The following is a 21,681-nucleotide window of genomic DNA, read 5'->3' on the forward strand; positions in this document are numbered from 1 at the left end:
TGCTCTTGTCTCACTGTGTCTCAGGTGCCCACGCAGCCCGGGAGGAGCCCCAGTTTGTGACTGCCCTTGCTGGAGACAGCGTCATACTGGGATGCGACGTGGTCCACCCATTGACTGGCCAGCAGCCCCCCTATGTGGTGGAGTGGTTCAAGTTCGGAATCCCCATCCCCATCTTCATCAAGTTTGGATTCTATCTTCCTCATGTGGACCCTGAGTATGCCGGTAGGTTGTGCAGACCTGTGTGTTTGTTTTTTTAATTCTCATCTCCCTTTTTTTTTATCTTAAAAACTTTCTCTTTATAAAATTTAAAAAAGGAAAACTGCTGTGTAGCAGAAAGAGCAAAAGAATGGTATCTGTGTCAGCTTGTTTGAAGACTTTGCCCTCTCTAAATCACATACCTGCAGTTCAAAGCACACAGGGGGTGGATGTGTGTGTTTAGTGTGTTGTTTTTTATAAATATTCTCACTCCAATGTATTTTTGTCGCCGGTAGTGATGAGGGAGGCATCTTTGCGCAGAGGAGCTGTGTGTGATTGATTTCCTGCTCCTCCCTCAGCCCGGCTCCAGCCCTGACAAATTTTAAATTGCTGTAAAGATATTAATTATCCTCTGGGAGTTCCAGAGAGCAGAATAACCACTAAATGAAGATAGGATTACATTGTAAAGCCAGGAATGCTCTCCTTTCAGCAGCCTTTAGAAATAAAATACCAAAGAAACCAGAACGTGATAACAGCCCATCAGTGCTCTTCCGATTCCTAGTAGCTGGTTGATCTCAAAACGTAATCAGGTCAGGTCTTAAAGGATCCCAAGGATTCAGCTTCGACGACCATGCTAGCTGGGTAACCCATTCCATACATTCTTTTTTCTTATGTACTCGGAATGTTAAATCTCCTCTCTCTCTCTATCTCTGTCTCTCTCTAACCTGTATAAGGTTGAGTATAAAATAAAACCCTCGTTTGAAAATGCCAGAGGAATGTACGTTCACTCCCTCGCACCTCAGGGACCAGCAGCACATTGACTACAGCACATCAATTCAGTCCTGTCTCTGTTGCAAAGTCTTAATTACCAAGCATCTGTTTGCTAGTTTGAAGTATTGAAAGATCAGGTTTGTTTTCTAACACTTTGCAACATGTATTATATATTATATAAATCCAGGGAGCGCACAAATTATTTTTTATAACCCTACAACATTGGTTAACGTGTTAGTAATCTTGTTGTTAACAGCTAATGAACTAGAAGGTGGTGACCCTTTAATTTCATCATTCACTGTTGGTTTTACGCGGAGCCTTTTTGTTTGTTCAATTGATTGGGGTCTTTAAGAAAGACGTAAGCCATTAAAAAAATAAATAATAATAATTATAATAAAAAATGATTGGTTAGCATACTCCAGTAGACATCCCTCAAGCCTAATGATAGTGAGCCAGCTGGCCAATGTGCCACTGCAAACAATTAGCAGAATTTTGAAAACTCAACCAACGCATTCATTACAAAGATTACAAAGTGTGCTGGAGATAAGATGAAGAGGCACGAAGGGCGCAGTTTAAAACCGCGTGGGTTTAATAAAACGAAAGAAACGATGATAGTTCATTAGGCGTCACTACAGGCAAGGCATGCATTTTTAATGGGCTGATCCTTCCAAGGACTGTAAATTAGTTTGTCTGGACGCTTTGCTTTGCTTACAGACCCCAGTAAAGCTGGCAGTTAAATCCGTGGCCCTTGTCACAACACTTAAAATGTAAACCCAGTAAAGGGTATGTTCATTAAGAACGTATTAAAAGTGATTTTTTCTTTCCTTTGGAGAATTTGAGAGCGTTGCACACAAACAAGCCTGATTCGACGTGGTTGCACGTGGGATAGGATCGTGAACAAGGACCTTCCCCTGCTAACATCCTACTGTAGCTGACGAGAGACCAAAGGAAAGGCCTGAAACATCAATACTGCAATATGTTATTGTTTTGACTTTAAAGCTCATGGATTAGGGCCACCCTGACTCGAAGAACTACCAACTCGATGTTTTTCTTCAGAAAACGCACAACTCTTAGTTGTTCCAAAAAAATCGTCTTAAACCAATGGGAGTTTTTTGCTGTCGTGCTCCTCGTTTGTGGATCTCTATTCTGGTCCAGTGGGTTTTTTTAAGTCTAAATTGAACACATACTTTTTAAAATTTGCTTTTGTATAAGTGATTGAGTGTAGCTGGAGTGTATTGTACATATGGGCTCTGGGATGGCGTGCAGGGCGCTGTATAAAAAAATAGGGATGATAACCTGTCCTTAAACATTTACCTCAGCCAGCTATAAGCTCCTTGACAGATTGCTGTTATCATTTTAAAAGCTTTCCTTAAATACCTTCAACAGTGATTTGCTTTTGTGTTTCAAAGCTATGCTACTGTCTGCCAGCTGTTTCAGTCAATATCAATTGAATTGGGCCTGAGGATTTGGGTCACTGTTCTATGCACACATTGAATTGGGAGCAGTGGTAACGGCATCGATCAGTAGGTTGGTAAGCACAGTGTTTCCCTCCATATGTACACCTCCACGCATGTTTCAATGGCATCGCTGCAGTCAGGGTTGCTTCTACTGCAGGGAGATTTTAGTTGTGAGCTTCACGCTCATTAGACAGCGCAGTTCATTCTCGTCGCTTTCGAGGAATCCATTGAGCTACCAGTAACTGAACAAGCTACTTCCTCACAGAGAGTGATCATTACACAACAGGCTTGTATGCGGCGAGCACTGTGAAGCTGGCTGGCTGTGGCGCTTCAGTGTCAGTACAAGAAGACGCTCTGTTCCTCGGAAGAGGAGCTCTTTGTTTCTGATGGCTTGCGTGGGAGCACATGGAGGGTATTGGAGGTTCCCGTGGCAGCACGCTCACCACTGTCTCAGAAGTTCAGATCCTGTACCGGGTTCAAAGTGTTGCAGTACAGTGGCCCTTATTGATCAGACGATGTTTACACACTAGTTTACATGCAGTGCTTCCTCCCCTTTATAAAGCGGGTCTTTATACCAAAGAGCCAGTCATTTGCCCGATAACGCCATTCTACTAGCAATTAAGCAAAGCGGCGCTTCAGGCAGGACCCTCACTTTTACCCTTTGGTCAAATCACATAACCATCAAGCATATTGTAGGGAGCTTCCCTACGGTCAGCCTCTCCACTCATTTGCAAGCGAATTTATACTTCGAAAGGCGATGCCAAAGACCAAAGAATGCAGTGTGAAAATATGTATAATGTAGGTTTCAACTCACTACCGTGCTGCTAGATTATTAAAATAAGGCTCACGATCTCTGGAGACAAGTGCATGCAGAGTGTGCTCAGAGGCAAGGCTAGTTAAATATCTTTCTATTTGTAATGGTGCTTTGCTGTAGTGCACCTCTGTTCAGAGAGAAAAGCACAGTCACAAATAGAAACCGAGCATTTTTTCAGCTAAAAAAAAAAAATTGTGGGGGTTTGGAATAAACGTTGAATAATGAACTGAATTATTTTACGTTTTTTGCTTAATCAGTGCAGCCAGAGCGGGCTTAAAGTTTCGGTCCCAGCAAATTCAATAACCGAAGCGCTATAAATTTCAGACGGGGAGCGTACATCCTGTCGGCTCTCAGAATTCATTCATCGTTAGCCAGAGTCAGTTTCAGGATGGTACAGCATGAGCTGGGAACAAGCTGCTGGAAGACAAGTGAAGAACAAGCCCAAGCTTTCTAAATCAATCAGTCTCTTACCGAGCGCAAACGAGAACGAAAGAGCCAGGCTCATCTGCAGGTGTGGTTATAGAGCTTTTAACAGGAGTCAGGATACATGACAGCAGTGCATCACCCAACACCTCCCCTCAAATCTGGTCATGCTTCTTCGTTACTGGAGCTACTGCACACGTTTCCACAGATTTAAAGGATCCTCGGTGGTACAGCACCTTTGGGGACATTTTGGCAAAACCTGAAGCGTGGCATTGGCTCTGCAAAGGCAAACGGTTCTGTACTAAAGTGCAGTGGTAGAGTAGCACAAGAGCAGCTGCAGTTGCAGGAGCCCTTAGTGACGTGTTCATGTTTTGAGTGGTGTCACAGTGGCATGAATCTAGACCAGTGACAGACCAGTGTTGCACCTTATCAGAGCGACGGTGCAGATCTGCTGCCTTGCCCCTGCTGGTAGTGCTGTGGTCTGCTAATGGTTCTGTTAGTTGTGAACCTGACTTTGTGTCATGCGGAAGATCTAGGTGTGAGAAGTGCTTTGTGACGCGTGATTCTCATTCCAAACAGTTTGTGCTCCACAGTACAGCACTGTAATTTTAAATGTTTAACCAGGTTTACACATCAGGCTGTGACATCTAAATTACACCAGCTCTCCAGGGCACGGATTCAGCGTGCAGTCTAACTGCAGATAAAAACGTGATCCATCTGCTTTATAACACTTCTCGAACCTGCCGCCTCCCGTCAGGGTGGTTGAAAATTAACTTGGCACAATCTGGAGATTTTTTCCTCTCGCTAAGTGTAGAGTCTGTAGTTTATGATGCATTGGGTTTGTCGCTGCACTCTAGCAAGCATGTGGCTGTATAACTGAGGTATTAAAGGACCTGTGAGGAGCTTTGACTGCGGGACACTACAACTAAATATTATAACGAATATTAATTCACCTCTTTGCCCAGCTCTCGGGCGTTCTCTTCATCTATAATTTACTATCGGCTGCGCACGTTTTTTTTTTTGTCCTCCGTGGGGGAATCTTCTCTGACTCTGGCTGAAAGGAATCACTCTTCTGTAGAGTGAGCAGTGCAATCAGAGCAGTGTGTATTTCTGTCTGAGTGTACAGTATATACTCGCTATATGCATGTATACCCACCGAGACGCATAACCAAGTAGTCTGTTTGGCTTGCACAGTGTGCTGATCGTGTCGTCTTGGAATACTCAGATTCCCCAATCTCAGTCCACAATAATGCTTTTCTTTAATTATGGATGAGCAAGGGAATGGAAAGGGAAAGCTACAAACAGCTTCTGTTCTGGGATGTCCTGTACTATTAAGAGTTCACAGCTGCCCGCGATAGAAGCCTCTACACTGCACCTCTGCTTTGAAAGCAGCCCAACACGCACACACGCACACACGCGCGCACACGCACACGCGCACACAAAGAGGCACACTGCCTGGCTGTGTTAGCTGTGGTGATCCAATTAGACAACCCTATCTGTCTTCCTAATTGGATCAATACACAGTCCTGCTTTTTCCCCCTTTTTTCTGATTGCTTAACTTACAAGGATGGGGTGGTGTTAGAAAAGAAACGCTTGCAGCAAAGAGAAGCAGCCATCTCGGATCAGGCTGTAAAGCTGGAGTGAGCAGCAGGGAGGACTGAGAGATAGACAGTCTTCAGTCATCGGAGTATCTCCTTGGAATCTTCAGCTGTCTGTTTCTTTTGCTGCATTGTAACCCACACTGGATGGCTGCCAAAGTACAGCTGAAACCTCAGACTTCACTTTCTGTTGAGCAATCCTAACTGGGACTCGTTGCTGCAGCCTGTAAAGCCTCTTTACTCCGTCCACTCTCCCTGCCTCTTTTTGAATCTGGTTTATCGCATCCTAAAAACCACCCCACAATTCTTCGAGGTTTGTCACACAAACACTTTCATAACGCATGCCTTGACTTGACATTTTTCGTTGATTGCTTCCGGTTTTTGGCGAAGGGTGCATGGAAATGTAAATTTCTGTTTGGATTGTCAGAATGTTTGTAGTGGAACTGGTGCAATTTTTATAAAACGGTACATCTGATAAGTAACGGGTTCTGATCCAAACCACTAGAGCTGCCACCTGCAACCTGTTTATAACTAATTCAGGTCACTTCAACTGACAAACTCTTGAACAGTTTACTGAATGGAATGACAAGCCAGTGGGGAGCAAGCTCGGTTTCCTCTGAGGGTTAACACCCAGCTTAACGTTCCTGTTGATCACTCTCCTTGCAGTGACATGTTGGCTATCCTGTGCACTAAACCCTGCTGTGTGTCTTGTTGCAGGTCGGGCCAGTCTGCATGACAAGGCTTCTCTGCGTATCGAGCAGGTGCGTTCGGAGGACCAGGGATGGTATGAGTGTAAAGTCCTGTTGTTGCTGGACCAGCAGTACGACACCTTTCACAATGGCAGCTGGGTGCACCTCACGGTGAATGGTAAGTAAGCATGGCTTTGTGTGGCATACAATGTTCTTTCTAGTCAGTTCTGCTTTTAAAGAGTTCAAAATTGTTTTACAATCCTATAATTCATTGCGTAAACAGAATTCGGGGCAGGAAACTGAGACTTTATTTACTCATCCTCTGAGATCCTTTAAGAGCCGTCAGTTCTGAGAACAATATTATGAACCAGACGAACACAGAAGGGCCAAATGGCCTCCTCTCATTCATACCATTTTCTTTATGCACAGGCTAAATAACATTTGATACTTCTGGAGAACACAATGTTCGTAATGTTTGTTCATTTATTCAAGCGTTTGTCTCAGCACTCTGAAAGTTGGCAGTGGTTTACCAGTGGAAAAACACGGTCAATTGTAATAAAGCATAGTTGAAGCACAACAAAGGAGTTGCAAAGCACAGGGCAGCATGATAAAAACATACAGCAGTTACGTGCAGTAGAGTGCAGTGTTAAACGCAGCGCAATGCAAAATAGCCCTGCAAAGTTATCACAGCACAAACCTCTCTAAGGCTGCTCTGCAGTGGAAATCATAAGGAGAACAGTGCATGCCTTGAACGTGCTCTTGATCAAGTTGGGGGCGTTGTGCTGACAGCCCTGTTCAGCCCTGAGCCCTTTTTGCCTTGAAACGGAAGAGTCTGTAAATGTATTTTCTAACACAGATCACTTTCCAGATCACTGGGTATAAAACACAAATGTCATTGCTTCTATCGACTGTGAGCCAAGATATGTACAAGAAGCTGGAGCAGAGCGACGTTACCAGAGTGGCATGACAAAGGGTGTTGCAGTTAACAGAGGACACACGCTTTGTTAAACGTGCTTTGAAGATGCCTTTCCGTGACCGGGAACACAGCAAGCACCGAGAAATAAAACTCATGGCTGTGTCATAGCAGTACAGTGGCTTGTTTCTGATATATCAGAAGATGTATGGGTCACACATATTGGGGCCATTCCTAAGATGCATGAAAGTGCTTTTTTGTTGAGTTGCTTTGTTAGTCTTGAAGACACTGAGAAAGAGTTCTGGTTGAAGAGTATTGCTATGTATAATGCAGCCCAGTTCTTGACGTGCACGTGAATGTTAATTAAAATCGCTGTGTTCATCCTCTACACTAGCTTTGTACTGTGCACAGTTATCCTAAATAAAACTGCTAAGCACATAATTCGCCAGCTGGTTTTTTGTTTGTGGTTTTCTATTGCGCAAGCATTGCCTTGCTTTGTAATGTCATTCTGATTGAACAATGAGATACTTCCCGCTGTCTGAGAGCTTACTACATGCTCGTCATTGTACCAGTACGATTAACTGCATTGTGTTTGCAGTCGCATTTCCTCGGGTTTCACAGGTGCAGAAATGTCAAGTGGGCTGTTGCTGTTAAAACAGAAACAGTTCCGACGAAAACTGCTTTACCCATCCCCAACAAAATGCTTTGAAATGTTGTAAAATTCGGAAGTTTCAGAACCGGAGAGATGTGTGCTTTTAAAGCCTATCGTAAATGCCATGTTATATAAAAGACCCCCTTCTGCATAGCCATTGTTCTGCTATTTGCTGTATCTCAGTGTTCTCCACTTCAGTTCCCTACATGTTGTATGCAATCTGTATGGTGTTCCAGGACCAATGTCACATTCCATATTGTGTCTTCCATAATTCCTTCCTTACCTCAGTACCTCACGTCATTGACAGGCCAGTCAGCTGCTAATTAGAAGACAAACCTGTTTGCAGATAATTAAGAAGTGGCATGTGACACAGTGTGTTCTTGCCTGCTTCAGGGAAGAAGAAGAAAAGATGAGATTTGAACAAGCACGGATATGTTTTGTTTTTGGCCAGCAGATTCAGCCAGTTTTATCTGTTAATATTTTATATTACATATATCATATTATATTTTTTCTATAATCTTCTAAGCAAATTGCTTAGAAGTGGTGCTTTCTCCTCTTGTGTAGCAGTGCTTGATTAAAATTGCTAATGTAGTACCGTACCATTAGCAGGCAGATTTTTTGCCTTTTTATAGACCAATGCTGCAAATTAAGCGCTGGGATCATGTGTTTTTAGTTTGGATTTTACATGAAGTCTGAGATTTTAAAGTGAATTTAATTGGGCTCATGCAAGTTCTAACGGAAAGAGTAGAATTTCTAAACTAGAATGTCCATTTAAGAATGTCCTTAACATTCTGAAGCAAGCATGGTAAAGAAACAAACAGCGATTGTGTCAGAGCCCTGGACTAGGTTCTGCTCGGCTCTACTCCCTGCTCCCTGTCTCCTTGTGAAGGACAAGCTGGAGCGTGAAGAACACAGCCATAGAAACATATCCATGCCACGTAGGAGTTGTCAGTCTCTTCGTCTAATTGGTTTGCACCAGGACACTCGCATCCAGTTAATATAGACATGAATTCCCATCCCTTTTTGGTAATGAACAAACCAATTTGTACGCAACGAGCAGGTGTGACTGACATGCTAGATTTTAGTGCAGAGTTCACTTTACATGCACCGGCAATGAGCAGAAATATTCATTCATGAGTCGTGCTTATTTCAGCTAGCATTGATTAAATTCTTATTTATCAAGCTGCATAACATATACACGTATTGTTCACCTAATATACCCTATCCTGAAACGAGGCTGCGAGTGTGTAGACGATACCTGGCCAAGCCTCTCTTGTCATGTCAGTGTGATTGTGTTAGTTGTTGGAGAGTCGTGTGCTTCATTCTTCATATCGTCGTATTTCTTCTGTAAAGTCAGTTCAGTTCACCCTGTCCGAAGACATATATTTTTTTTTAAAAATGAGCAGCGCTTTCAGTACAGAAGATTTTGTTGACCGTGCTTGGTTTTCTTTTATAATCATTTACAGTCACTCTCGGCTGTCACAAAGTGATTTAATTTCTGCCCTTGAACGCTACTGCTGCGTATTCTGCATCCATCAGTCTAACTTGCCTGTGTTCCAGACTTTCCTGAATCTGTTTAGCTGAGGTGATTCATGGACGGCTCTGTAAAGTGAATTTTGCACTGAGTTGAGTTGAGGTTTATTCTAGACATGATGCCAGTGATGCAAATCATGGGCTTTTACTCAAATCTACATGCTTTTCATGTCAATGCTATTGCCGTTCGAGCTCATGATCATATGAATGTGCTGTGCACTCGACAAGCAGCTTAGCACAGCTATTGCGAATAAGCAAGAAGGTTTGTAAGGGATTGTTAAAAGAAGATTTAGCGGGCGAGCAAAGCTGCTGGACGTGTTTACTAACGCTAAGTGGCTCACTGAAGTGAGTGTTATGTTGTGGATCGACCCAAAGCATTAGCTCAGTACAGCAAGTGTAAGTAAGTTCAATTCTGATACTTTATTAAACTTCAATCTAAACACTGCAGAGAAGATATGCAGGTATATGAATTTGGGAGAGGCAGAGGGTAGCAGTCTTCTCTTCCTTCTCTGGTCAGACATCAGCCTCTATCGAGCTCTATTTATACCCAACTTGTTTACAGCGTCATTGTCAGCCACAAAAGGCCAGCAGCAATGTTATCTTTGAGTCTTATCTGGCTTGGGGATTTTGACCACAACTAATACTTGCACAGCCTCTTCTTTAGAGTTAGAATGAGATTGTGTTAAGAGCTTGAATTAGAATTATATTGTGTTAAGAGCTTGAATTAGAGTGATTGTGTTATTAGCTTGAATTAGAATGAGATTGTGTAATTAACTTGAATTAGAATGAGATTGTGTTATTAGCTTCTTCAAGGCCATTCCAGTGACACAGATATACTAAGGGATCTTGGACAAAAAAAAAAAAAATCCTGTAAAAAAAAAATCTATTTTGTGAGTCCATTACATCCCAGTCCAAGATAAGATTAGGGAGAATTAAAAAGTTGAAGCACCCTTTTGTCAGCGGGGTGGCTTGACTGACGCGTGCATTGTTACTTCTGTGAAGAATTCCAGCCCGAGCCGATGGCAGAGCTGTCGGTGTTTAGTTTGTGAGGTGAAGGAGGCATTGCAGAGCCTGGCTGTGAAAGTACTCCAGATCAAGCCTTGCGTCTGCATTGTCAGTCTTCATTTGCTGGGGCTACCGGAGGCAGTCAGGCGTGAAGTTGGAAATAGTTCTTACTGTTTGCTTCGGTCTTTCTTTTTTTTTTATCTTCAGCGCTGAAATGCAACTGTTGATCTCTGCAGACTGCAATTCCATGCAATTAACACCCCACCCACTTATAGCACGCACAGTCACCCTGGCTCAGAAGTAACATCAAGCAATACATATATATACAATACCCATAACATGCATGCAATACATGTAACATATGTACAGTACACATAACATGCATGCAGTAGATATAATATGCATGCAAAACATAACCTGCATGAAACACATATATAACATTCATATAATATACAGCATGCATGCAATACATATAACATGCATATGCTACATGTAGTTCTATAGATTCTATGTGAATAATAATGAGCTCACATACATATACTGCAACTAGGGAGAAACAGCCTCTTATATAAAACGAATCATATGAAATATGCAATGTGCATAAGAAGGGTGGGCAGTTTTTTTTTCTTCTTAGGAATCAGTGTATGAACCTTAATTCTCGTACTGCTCACAAAAAAACAGTGAAGATGCTATTGAATAAAAGATGTCTCCTGTATACACACCTGTACCAATATAAAAACAAAACGGACTCGCCAAGGGCAGATTGTAAGTGCAGCCCCCTGCCTTTAGGGGTCACTGTTGTGAAGTAACCACCATGTTACAGACTGGGGATAAACAGCATCATGCGAGCAGCAACTAAAGCAGGAGAAACCAAGGATTAACAGCGATAAGCAGATCAGCTTTCCAAAGGTGATTACATGAAAAAAAATGGAAGAACTAGGGAAAACTTTGTATTTAATGCATTTTGAAGGATGTATGGTATTAGTCTGAGCTTAACCAGAGTATCGTGTATAACGTTGACCAGGTCTCGTTCACTGCTGTGCTAAGCAGATTAGACGTTGTATTGATATCAGCAGCTGCCAGAAGGAATAGCTTTTTTTTTTTTTTTTTTTTCTTGGGCAATCGAACGGCCAGTTAACAGTGATACCACATATAAAAGAATGGGCTGAAGACTCTTGCTGTGTCACATTGTAATAGGCTTTCTGACTATACTGCTGACTACACACTTGAGCTGGATTCGAACCCAGGCCAGTGGCTTAACCCTCTTCACCAATCAACACAGAAGCTGCATTTTCTTTACAGAACACAAGCCTATTCAGGGCATCTAAACATTGGCACAGCTTACAATATTAAAGCAGGGTCCTGGTGCACTGCCGGGCATTGCATTATCTGACCGTTAGCAATCTTAACATTGGCCAGTTTCGATCCACTGCATTTTAGATCAGCTGAGTCGGTTCAGTCAACGCGATTGTTTTAAGTAAAGAACGATGAGGTCGCAGAAGCAGGAGCCAGCTCTCTATATTTAGAAGCTGCATGATCTCATGAAGCTCCCCTGTGCCGCGCTGCCAGCCTCTTACCCTGGTGTGAAGTGATGCTCCAGCAGGTGCTGAGAGCGTCACGACGATCCCTGCAGTTTCAAGCAGACATGAGGACGGGCAGCGGAGCTCAGACCGTCTTTATGTAACCCAGTAAAGCAGAAGACAGGCTGAATGCATCTATATCAGCGGTAGATTCATCTCAAGTACATCCAGTAAAGCCATGGCTCTCAGTAAAACTGATGCTGAAACGTGTTTGCAGCCAGCAATAGACTGATTTATCCAGTGCTTTGTAAGTAAGCATACAGTAATACATTAGCATTGTATTTTGTTACTCTATTAAACACACACACACACACACACACACACACACACACACACACACACACACACACACATATATATATATATATATATATATATATATATATATATATATATATATATATATATATATATATATATATATGTATAAATTTATTTAGATGGTCTCTATTACTAGACAAACAAAAGGACAGTATCTACTGTACAGCAGACAGCCATGGCCTATCAAATGCAACCTGCTGAATAATGTTATATTAGCATGATGAATTACATAACACTTTATAGTTTTCCATGGACTTAAAAGGTGACTATCTGTAATCTAACATGAAATCCTGTGCTACTGTTATGGCTTCCGGTAGACTTTTGCGATATCATTTTGTAGTTTCTTTGATTTTCATGATATTAAATAAAAGATCAAAATGATGTTCGTGTGTGTGTGTGTGTGTGTGTGTGTGTGTGTGTGTGTGTGTGTGTGTGTGTGTGTATATATATATATATAAAAAACCCATAAATTTGTCTCAGTCCTAAAATTCTAGGTGATGCAAGACGTTTGACCCTAGCTGTGTGTAGTACAGTAAAGTATTCGCCCTCCTTCATCACAGTCCTGTAGATGCATGGACGTTGACTCGGTGAGTGTCTGTCTCGCACTGTTGTTCATGACAAATATCTGGGAGCCTGTCCTTTCAGGGCCTGTAGATTGCTGGAGCGCGCGGCAGCCCTTTTCAGCACTGCTCTCTTATGTGTATTTGAAGTTAAGGAAACAGCTTCACAGTCTTTACTGGATTCTACAGAAGGAACGGTGGTGGTTGTGTTTGTTGCGTTTGAGCTGACAGAGTTGAATAATGCATTACTCAACAGAGCTTTCTTGTTAAGAGACAGTTAGCCCGGTTGAGTAGTTGACAAGAAGGGGTTATCGGTAAAGCCTATAGTGCTGTAGATCCATTTCTTAACAAGAGGTGTAGTCGGTCGAGTTAGCTTTCATTAACAGGGTCAAATAAACACGAAAAACAAGGGTTACAATAGCAATCCGTTTAGCCTTTCCAAGCACTGGCCTGTTCACTGTTACAGTGCAGTACCATTTTCATTGTAAGATTGCGAGGGTACAGACTGGCTCTTCTCTATCTGCTGTCTGGTTGCATTTTGAGCAGCAGGACCACTTTGAACTCCTTTACTACACGTTTGTGAACGTCACTGTTACACCCCTGTGGATGCTGGAGAAGGAAGAGGTTTCAGAATGAGAGGTCAGAGAGCATGCCTTGCTGTGCACAATCACTCGAGAACAAGCCCCCTGACATCACTTGAAGCGTCAGCAGATTTAAAAATGAAACTCTAACCTTGAAGGTACCGAGTGCTTCAAAAAACGAGGTAGAAACAAATGGAAGCGAGGACGGGGACGCTGTCTGCATTAAAAGAAACTCATATCCTGGGACGCAGTGTTGGTGAGGGGCTACAGATGCTGGAGTCTTCACCTCTGCGTGTGCGTGGTCTGGCTCAGGCTCAAGCTGAATATTTTATCAATGATAGGAGCCAGACAGCAGACCTTATCTTTCACCCTTTTGGTGACATAAATGTCTTCTTTATACAGCATTGGCATTTGTCACACCCGACTTGATTATTTGACTTTTTGCATCCTTTCGCAGGCAGGCAGTATTAAGTTTGAATTGCAGCTGATGGCTGCAGTTCTTGTGAGCCTTCAGCCTCAGCTTGGTGAACCTGATCCACAAGTATATAATGTGTTAGGAGACTCAAAGGCAAATGTATGTGATTTCTTACACTGTCCAGTGTTTTAGCTTATTGTAGGGTCACCATAGGGTTCCAAGTTTGGGACAGTTCAGTGTTTTTGTAACTCGCCTCCCAATGCATTTAGGTACCTTTACACCTTAAATACCAAAATGCCATGCGATTTGAGTTTTCTGTGGACGTTTATCGGCTTGGATTATCTTTGCGAGGAAAAAGCTCTCAGAATGTTTCCATGGCTTTGTCCCATTGAGACGCTGTTTGCGGAAATGCTCAATCAGTTGAGCCTTGAAGGAGCTATAGATAAAAGGTATTTAAGGTAATTCCTGATCTACAGTGGATCCTCTGTGTACCTGGCAATTCTGACGCGTTCCCTATGTACTAATGTGACAGTCATAGTGAGCTGTGAACTGCGTTCAGAAATTCCATGTGCTGAGTGGGTGGGGATAGAATTCTTCTGTATTTGCAATGCCTGTGGTGGTGAACTGCAAAGTGACTCTGTTTAACGATATCTTCAGAAATAAAGCATGTGTTGCAGATATCAAGGATCAGCAAGGCGTAGCCAACTTTACGAGCTACTAGATAAAAATCCTTGCAGCTGTAACGTTGTCGTGATACCCGATTCAGTGTCACATCACGTCTCGAAACTTCCATTAAACCCTCATCCGTTTGCCCTCTTCGCTTCCCCTGCCAACATCCTTCCCATCCCGCTACAAACAAAACAAAAAAAAGAAAACATGACGGATGCCTACATTAATGCCGTGTCCTGTTCTTGGATTAAGCTCCCGGTCGTCTTGTTTGGCAGTGCTGAGTTAGTATTGGAGTAATAGAAGCATGCCTTGAGTGTGCTTTTTGGCTTGGAGCAATCTTGGCATTCTGTCAGCGTTCTCATTAAAGCAGTTTTTCTGCCAATTAAATCACACCTGTACCTTCGCGTTAGGAGGGGAAGAATTAACATCTGTGTACATTTATAGACTGCAAGGGTCTTTTTTTAATGCATGCTTTTCACACTGTTTTAATCTTCTCTTGCAGTATCGTTATCCAAGCGCGTGGTTTTCTAATGGCCGAGTCTGAAGAGATGTCATGTGTTTCTAGTCGTTGGCAGCGACGAATGCCTTGCATTAACCCTTGGTACAGCCAGAGGGCAGTGTGTTGGCAGCCAGCGGACCAGCTTGTTGTAGCGGCAGTGTTGTGCTCCTCAAAGGGTTATTCCAGGGTATTCCTTCACACAGTAGATGGTCTGAATAGTCAGTCACTACAAAGAGCTCTTTGGTAGTGTTGCAGGTGCTGGCTGGTTTAGATGCACAGTGTACTGTTGCATTCACACATACTCTTGGTTTCATTCCCATCAGGTGGCTGTTTGGAGATGTGCACCTGATAATGTCTGCTGGATTCAACCCATTTCCTGTCCTGCAGGTGTCTGAATTACTAAACCAGTTCATTGCGTTTGGCACTTTAACTGGTGATTTTTTGTCCCTATTTATTTATTTTGGCCAGTTATCGTTATTCATTTTAAAATAAGAAACAAGCAAACATTCACACAGTAATTTCCTGTTTGTGATCGGTGGTGCCATCCTAAATCTGAAGGTACAGGAACGCCACTAAAATACAGATTTTCTGAAACAAGAAGGATTATTATATGAATTGACTTGTGTAGTGAACTTCCAGTAACGTATATAACACAGTGTAACAATTTTTTTTTTTTTTTTTTTGTTCCTGGGTAGTAAGTGTTATTTCCTAATTGCTTATGCCTCAAACGTATAGAAAATGGCTATTATTCCCCACAAACTTTGCTTTTGTGACCAGCACAGTGATATTTCAAAATATCACTATTTCCAATGGGAAAACAGGCAAATGTGTGTCTTTTTGTTCACATAAAGTCAGTAAAAAACAACATATGAATCCAAATTAACATGTATTTATACTAAAGTAATACAAAAATGACTACAAAAGATTTAGAAGCGAGTAGTTTTTCGAGATTTACAATTATACTGTATTTACAGTATAAGGCTACAATTGGTAGAACAGCAGCACATTTTCATGAAACTCCTGGATTCATTTTACCGCTTGCTGGACAGTATGCAGAGAGACTGTTTAAGTGGTAGAAATATTAAAGGAATAATATAGAAGGATGTTTTTGATAATGGAAAGTGAAAACCGCAGATAGGGGCTGAATGTAATTGCTGGTGATACGTGAGGGCACTTTTAAAAATTCTCAGAACAGAGCAGGGCTTGGCATTCAAGTACATCTGAAGGGCGACCCCCCCCCTTTAAAGAATAGCATTACGAACCACTGTGCCTGAGCTGTCAGGAGAGGCAGGAAGTTGTGAAAGGGCAGGTCTGTCCTCCTAATAAGCATTTGACCCTGTGGCTTTGATTTCCACCTGGGACCATGCTGTGAAGTGTTCCCGTTCCATCACTTGTATTAGTTATACAGTGTGTTGCATTGTCATCAAGAATTCCCAAGACCAGCATTCCAGGTTTAGTTTGTGAACGCAGAATTGTGCAGGTGCACTGTATGTATTGCTGATTAGTCAAGATCAGTCCTGCATGTGAAATATAAAACTATGATAATGATCCTTCTCTACAGTCAAACACTAATTAAGCAGCCAACAGTTTTTGACTTCTTCATCTTCTTTAATGAATCTGTATTTTATATAGCGCCTTTCATAGTGGACCACCTTTACAAAGCGCTTACAAGATGCAGTAACAACAAGAAAATCTATAATACTTTAAATACAGAGAAATGCATAGTACATGATATACAGTAAAAAAAATACAATGCATAATACATGATATATAATAAAAAGAACAATGCATAATACATTAAATACAGTGAAAATGCCTAATACATGAAATACAGTTAAAAATAGTACATGATTGCAGCATAATACATGAAATAATACATTAAATACAGTGGAAAGTGCAGAATACATGATAGCAGCATAATACATGAAATCATACATTAAATACAGTGGAAAGTGCAGAATACATGATAGTAGCATAACACATGAAATAGTAGCAGCAACACAGCAGCTAATAGCAGATATCAGGTTTAAAGAGCATGGAAAGCGAGAGAGAACAGGTGGGTCTTGAGAGTTGATTTAAAGCGAGCGACGGTGGGAGCATCACACGCCAAAGGTGGGAGAGAGTTCCAAAGAGTCGGAGCCGTGAAGCTAAACGAGCGTTTAGTGTGGTGCTTCTTCTTCTTCTTCTTCTTCTTCTTCTTCTTCTTCTTCTTCTTCTTCTTCTTCTTCTTCTTCTTCTTCTTCTTCTTCAATAGGATTCAGACCTATAAGCTTACAGATGATGGAAATACTCTAATAAAAGTGACTTGATATAGGAACTGAGAAAGGAGATACGCACTGAAATAAACGTATAAGGGACCTGCTAGATGAGGAAGCAGACAGTCATGTCAAGCAGCGTGTGCATATCTTTGCTAAAAGGCAACAGAACATTCTATTTGAATTAAACAGGCTTAAAGAGGTACACAGGCATTAATCAAAGACCTAATGCATTTCATGGTCATAGATTGGCCTGCAGTCATCACAGCTGGCTATTCAATGGAATACAAATTACTCTTCCTGTTGACAAATAGTTTCGGATTTCTAAAAGCACAGAATACCCTGAAGGGCTGACTTTTTATGTGTGGAAACTGGAGTTGCAAAAAAAAAAAAAAAAAGGCTCATTTGTATTCTGCCTGTACGGTAACGCATGTTTTTTTAATACAGCTGTGAGTTTAAACTTTAGTGAAAGTGCATTCAAATACTTTGCGCTGTAGTTTGACTCAACGTTTGGCTGCAGTTTTGGTCGTGCTAAACTGCAGCTTCAACATAAACGCAGTAATATTCAATTGGTATTGAAGTACGGTTCAGACAGTATGGCCAGGTGTTAGTCCCAATCAAACGTGGCAATGCAGTTGTAACAATACAGTGGCCATCTATATAATAAAGAGTGTAATATATATATATATATATATATATTGTATAATATATAGTGCACAGTCTTTCAGTCACTGTCTTCACTCTGGAGTCTGCCAGGGTCATGCTGCACTGGCTCGTTTCCAGCGTCAGTTTAAAGGTGGGGTCAATGCACAATACATGCAAAAACGACAAATGAACGATGTCTTATTCTTAGAAAAGACAGACACCAGGAATGCAACTCTCTGTGTGCAGATTGTGTTGTAGACTGCAGAAGGGACCCGCAGCAGCCTCCGTTTCATTCTACGACTGGGCTTCATGGTACCAGTGGAAGCACGGCTTCATCCACTTCAGCTTGACCGGGATTACCAGTGAATTGCATTTGCTGTATTAGTCATGTGATTTGCAGTGAAGCCCTCTGCTCTGGGTCAAGATAAAGAGAGTTCCAGAGCTCTGCCTTCTCAGTGAGTGAGTTATTAAAACAGAGAGCTGTGGGGCACTTACTAAATCAAGAGTCAGGAAAGGAAAGGGTCCTGAGAGAGGTGCAGGGTATGTATATAATTCACATGAAAGAAGCCTGTCAAGTTACCGGCACAGGCAGTGCGCACGTTCGTTATTTCTCTGAGCTGGAACGCATTCCAGCAAGATCACACTCGAAACGAAACGCAAACTTTTAATTCAAGAAAGCTGACCACAGTAAATGAGCTAATACAGTGTAAACGGTGTACCCTGCTTTGCACTGCGTTACCACAGTTTCGCTCTGCTTGCATGGTGAATAAGCCTTTCACAGAATATTTCCTTTGCTGAAGTGTGATTCTGTCCCTGGAGACCGAACTTTCCTATCTTGCTGTGTACTGTATATTTTAATTATTGCCTCATTGTTTTTTCCCCTATGCATTTTTTTTTTTTTTTTTTTGGACTGTATTTTATAGCAGCTGTTATGGTCATGCAAGATTTGAGGAAAATCGCTAAACAAAATCACAGAACCTTTTATTTATTTTTTATTTTTTTCCTTTCATTGTGCAGCCCCCCCCACCTTCACGGAGACTCCCCCCCAGTACGTGGAGGCGAAGGAGGGGGGAAGCATCACCCTGACCTGCACCGCGTTCGGGAACCCTAACCCCATCGTCAGCTGGCTGCGTGAAGGACAGCTCCTGGGGGACGATGCCAAATACAAGGTAGGCCGAAGTCCATCGGTCACTCAGCTGCTTTACTTAACCAACAGTAACCGCTCAGAACAGTTTGTGTAAACTTTCATTGAAATATTCATTCATCAGTCCAGAACTTTTTGATTGTTCTCCTGTGAATATGCTGCACCAAATAATTGATCAAATCTTAATTGGAAGGATACACTGCACAGTATAGTTCTTCTGTTACTTGGAGGCTGGTGTCATTTGTCCTTCTAGTGAATAATTGGAGAGGTATATAGGAGGGCAGGAGAGGCTTCTGGGTAATGAATTAGTGTTGTGCCGCTGGCCGGTACTGCACTCTCAGCTTCTTTCTTTCTGACTTTGAGTCTTCAGGTTTCATGGCAGATCTCACAGGGGGGAGGGGACAGTTTATGAAGCAACGCTAGTGACTCCGGGGGGGGGGGGGGGGGGGGAGAGCTCAACCAATACTCCAGCATGCTGTTAGGGGACACTGTTCTCTGTAAGGCGTATAAAATGTGCAATTTATTTATTTATTTATTTTCTAATTAAAAAAACACATCCTGCTACTGTTCGGCTGGAGATAAGTGAGCAATTTGTATTGTCAATTCTAGTTGACGACAAAAAAAATTGACAGCCGAATTGTAGTTGCTAAATGTGCCACACACACACTGGATTAAATTGATCATTATTTTAAGCAGTTTTGAAGATGGCACCTGTTTGCAGCAAACATGTTTCAGCAGCTGCTATTTTGAGGACAGTCTTAGACGTGCCCATAATCAGACCAGTGAAATTTCACGGCAGCTGTGAAGCTCAACACATAGAAAATTGAGCGTTATCATCACTGTGGGAAGGAAGACACCAAACAATGGATCATTAAAATAACAGATAGATGCCAGTTAAAAATGCACCAAAAAAATTACAAAGCAGCCTGTTCTGAAAGGAAGACGATGGTACTTAGTGGATTACTTCTCGAACTAATCCCTTATAAAAGCAGTCACTGAAAACAAGAGGCTGTACTAAACGCCGGGCGATCTGTCCTGTTTAAAATATCTCCCCTGTGTAGGTTCGTGGCTCAAAAGACCGCTGCAGGAGGAAAGTCTACTTTCTTGTTCAGTTTATTTGACAGCAAGACCGGCTCTCGTCAGTTACGCTACACAGCTCTGTTTTAAATGCTGCAGTTGAGATGGCACTGGGAATATTCCTGAGAAGATGAAACAGGCATGAGTGAAGCAGAAAGAGTGAGGGGAAAGTATTTTACAGATGAGATGATCTAGCCAGCGGGCAGAGGGAGCATCTCTGTCTGAGTACACACGTTTCAAGACGTGTACAAATCTATACTGTATATACTCTATACTATAGTTGAATCCTCCGTGAAGGCATGTATAGGTTGTTGAACATTACTACTTAGGCAGACCATCGAAGTGCCCCTGCAAATCGACATTCAAACCCACAGTTATTGAACAACCCGAAAAATAAAACGTGCGTGTAAGATTACTGTTTGGGTGATGTGATAAAACGGAGGTTTGTCATTATCAACACGTGATTGTAGGGTCACTCCATTCATTGTGGGTTCTTCATTCCAGTTGCACATGATGTCATTTTAAATGAATCAGTGCTGGGTTTTTTTTTTTCTTCTTTACTGATTCAAAATGTCATTTTATAATTTAGATCAGATAAGTCTTTGTCCAAAATGTTTTCGAGGGAGGGGGATACCCCGATGTCAGGATGACGTCAGGATCGCTATTTTTCTCTTTCTCTCTCTCTATTTTTTTTTCTTTTTTTTTTTTTTTCTAAAGCAGCCTCTGCTGTTTTGAGTGCCTTTTTCATGTTTTTTCTAGGGTAATAAAAAATAAAAAAATAGCACACAGCTCCACGTTATGAGCTCCTTGGAGAAATTGAATTACATTTTCTAGCGTGTGTGTGCGTGTGTGCATTTCGCTTCAGGGCGTATTGATTGTAAACATGTGAGATTTATGTGTTTTTTAGTGGCTAAGTGGATTGCAAACCACTTTATAAACCTTAGTGCAGAATGGTACAAAGGAACCAGTTTTCTTAAGATAGTCAATGCGCTATAAATAATATCTCTATAGTCAATCAGAGGCAAAAATGTACTCAAGATCAGTTGTTCTCTGGATTGTTCTGAAGAACATACTCTGCAGCATGACTGTTTCAACAGATGCTTGTTTGCCTGATTGCTACTGTCAGATCCTTACAGGCTCTCTTTGGGAAGTTTATAGTATGCCACCTGGGCTAGCCGAAGGCTGTACTCCCTACGAGAACTGTCCTGCCAGCCTCTCGACAGCATGTTCGCAGCTTCAGCGACATAGACTGTGGCTGCCTGCCAAGCAAATGGACTATATCACGGTTTCTGTTCATATGTATGATCTTTAAAAACTCAGCCCTGGCATTCTCTTATAGCGCTGAATCATTAATCAGTGCCAGCGACCAGCTCTCTCTCTCTCCGGCAGATCCACGTGTTTCTATTATAGTTCTCGCAAAGACTGGGGTGATAAAAGTCAATTGAGGCATCTCTGGGAGAGATGGGCTCGTAATTTATTTATTTTTTTTTTCACTTGGATGGCTGGCCTGGCTGCTGTGGTTGAATTTTAAGTGAAAGATGAATCAGAAACAACACTGTGATACGCAATGGAGTTTCATAGAATTGCATAGGAGTCACATCTGAATAACAAAATGTTTTGTTGTTATTCATGAAGAAAATGTCAAACAAAAAAAAAAAAACTAAATGGACACAAATTCATAATGAATTCAAGCGGAACTCCGCACGCTTGGGAGTTTGCAGCCGTTTTTATGCACATTTATTTGAAACGTAATAGAATTTCATGGGAGCAATGCATGAATAACTCACATTTGGTAGTTCTTAAGATGACCTTAAAATTGCCACAGAGTAATAATGATTTCAAGTGGAAGATCTTACTAAGAACAGCTAATTAACCGGAGATGTGC

General features: G+C 41.8%; 1 protein-coding gene across 1 annotated transcript in view; it reads left to right on the forward strand.

Annotated features, from left to right (window-relative positions):
* LOC121304028 (protein turtle homolog B-like) overlaps positions 1–18,831 on the forward strand; it is a 43,028-nt gene extending 24,197 nt beyond the window's left edge. Inside the window, exons 2-4 of the mRNA XM_041234971.1 lie at positions 25–222; positions 5,976–6,125; positions 18,593–18,831. Of these exons, the coding sequence (XP_041090905.1) occupies positions 25–222; positions 5,976–6,125; positions 18,593–18,816 (572 nt within the window). The 3' untranslated portion in view covers positions 18,817–18,831. The remainder of the gene's footprint in view (positions 1–24; positions 223–5,975; positions 6,126–18,592) is intronic.
* The last annotated feature ends 2,850 nt before the right edge of the window (positions 18,832–21,681 follow it).

Source organism: Polyodon spathula, chromosome 36 (assembly GCF_017654505.1).
Source record: "Polyodon spathula isolate WHYD16114869_AA chromosome 36, ASM1765450v1, whole genome shotgun sequence".
NCBI classification, from domain to species: Eukaryota; Metazoa; Chordata; class Actinopteri; order Acipenseriformes; family Polyodontidae; genus Polyodon; species Polyodon spathula.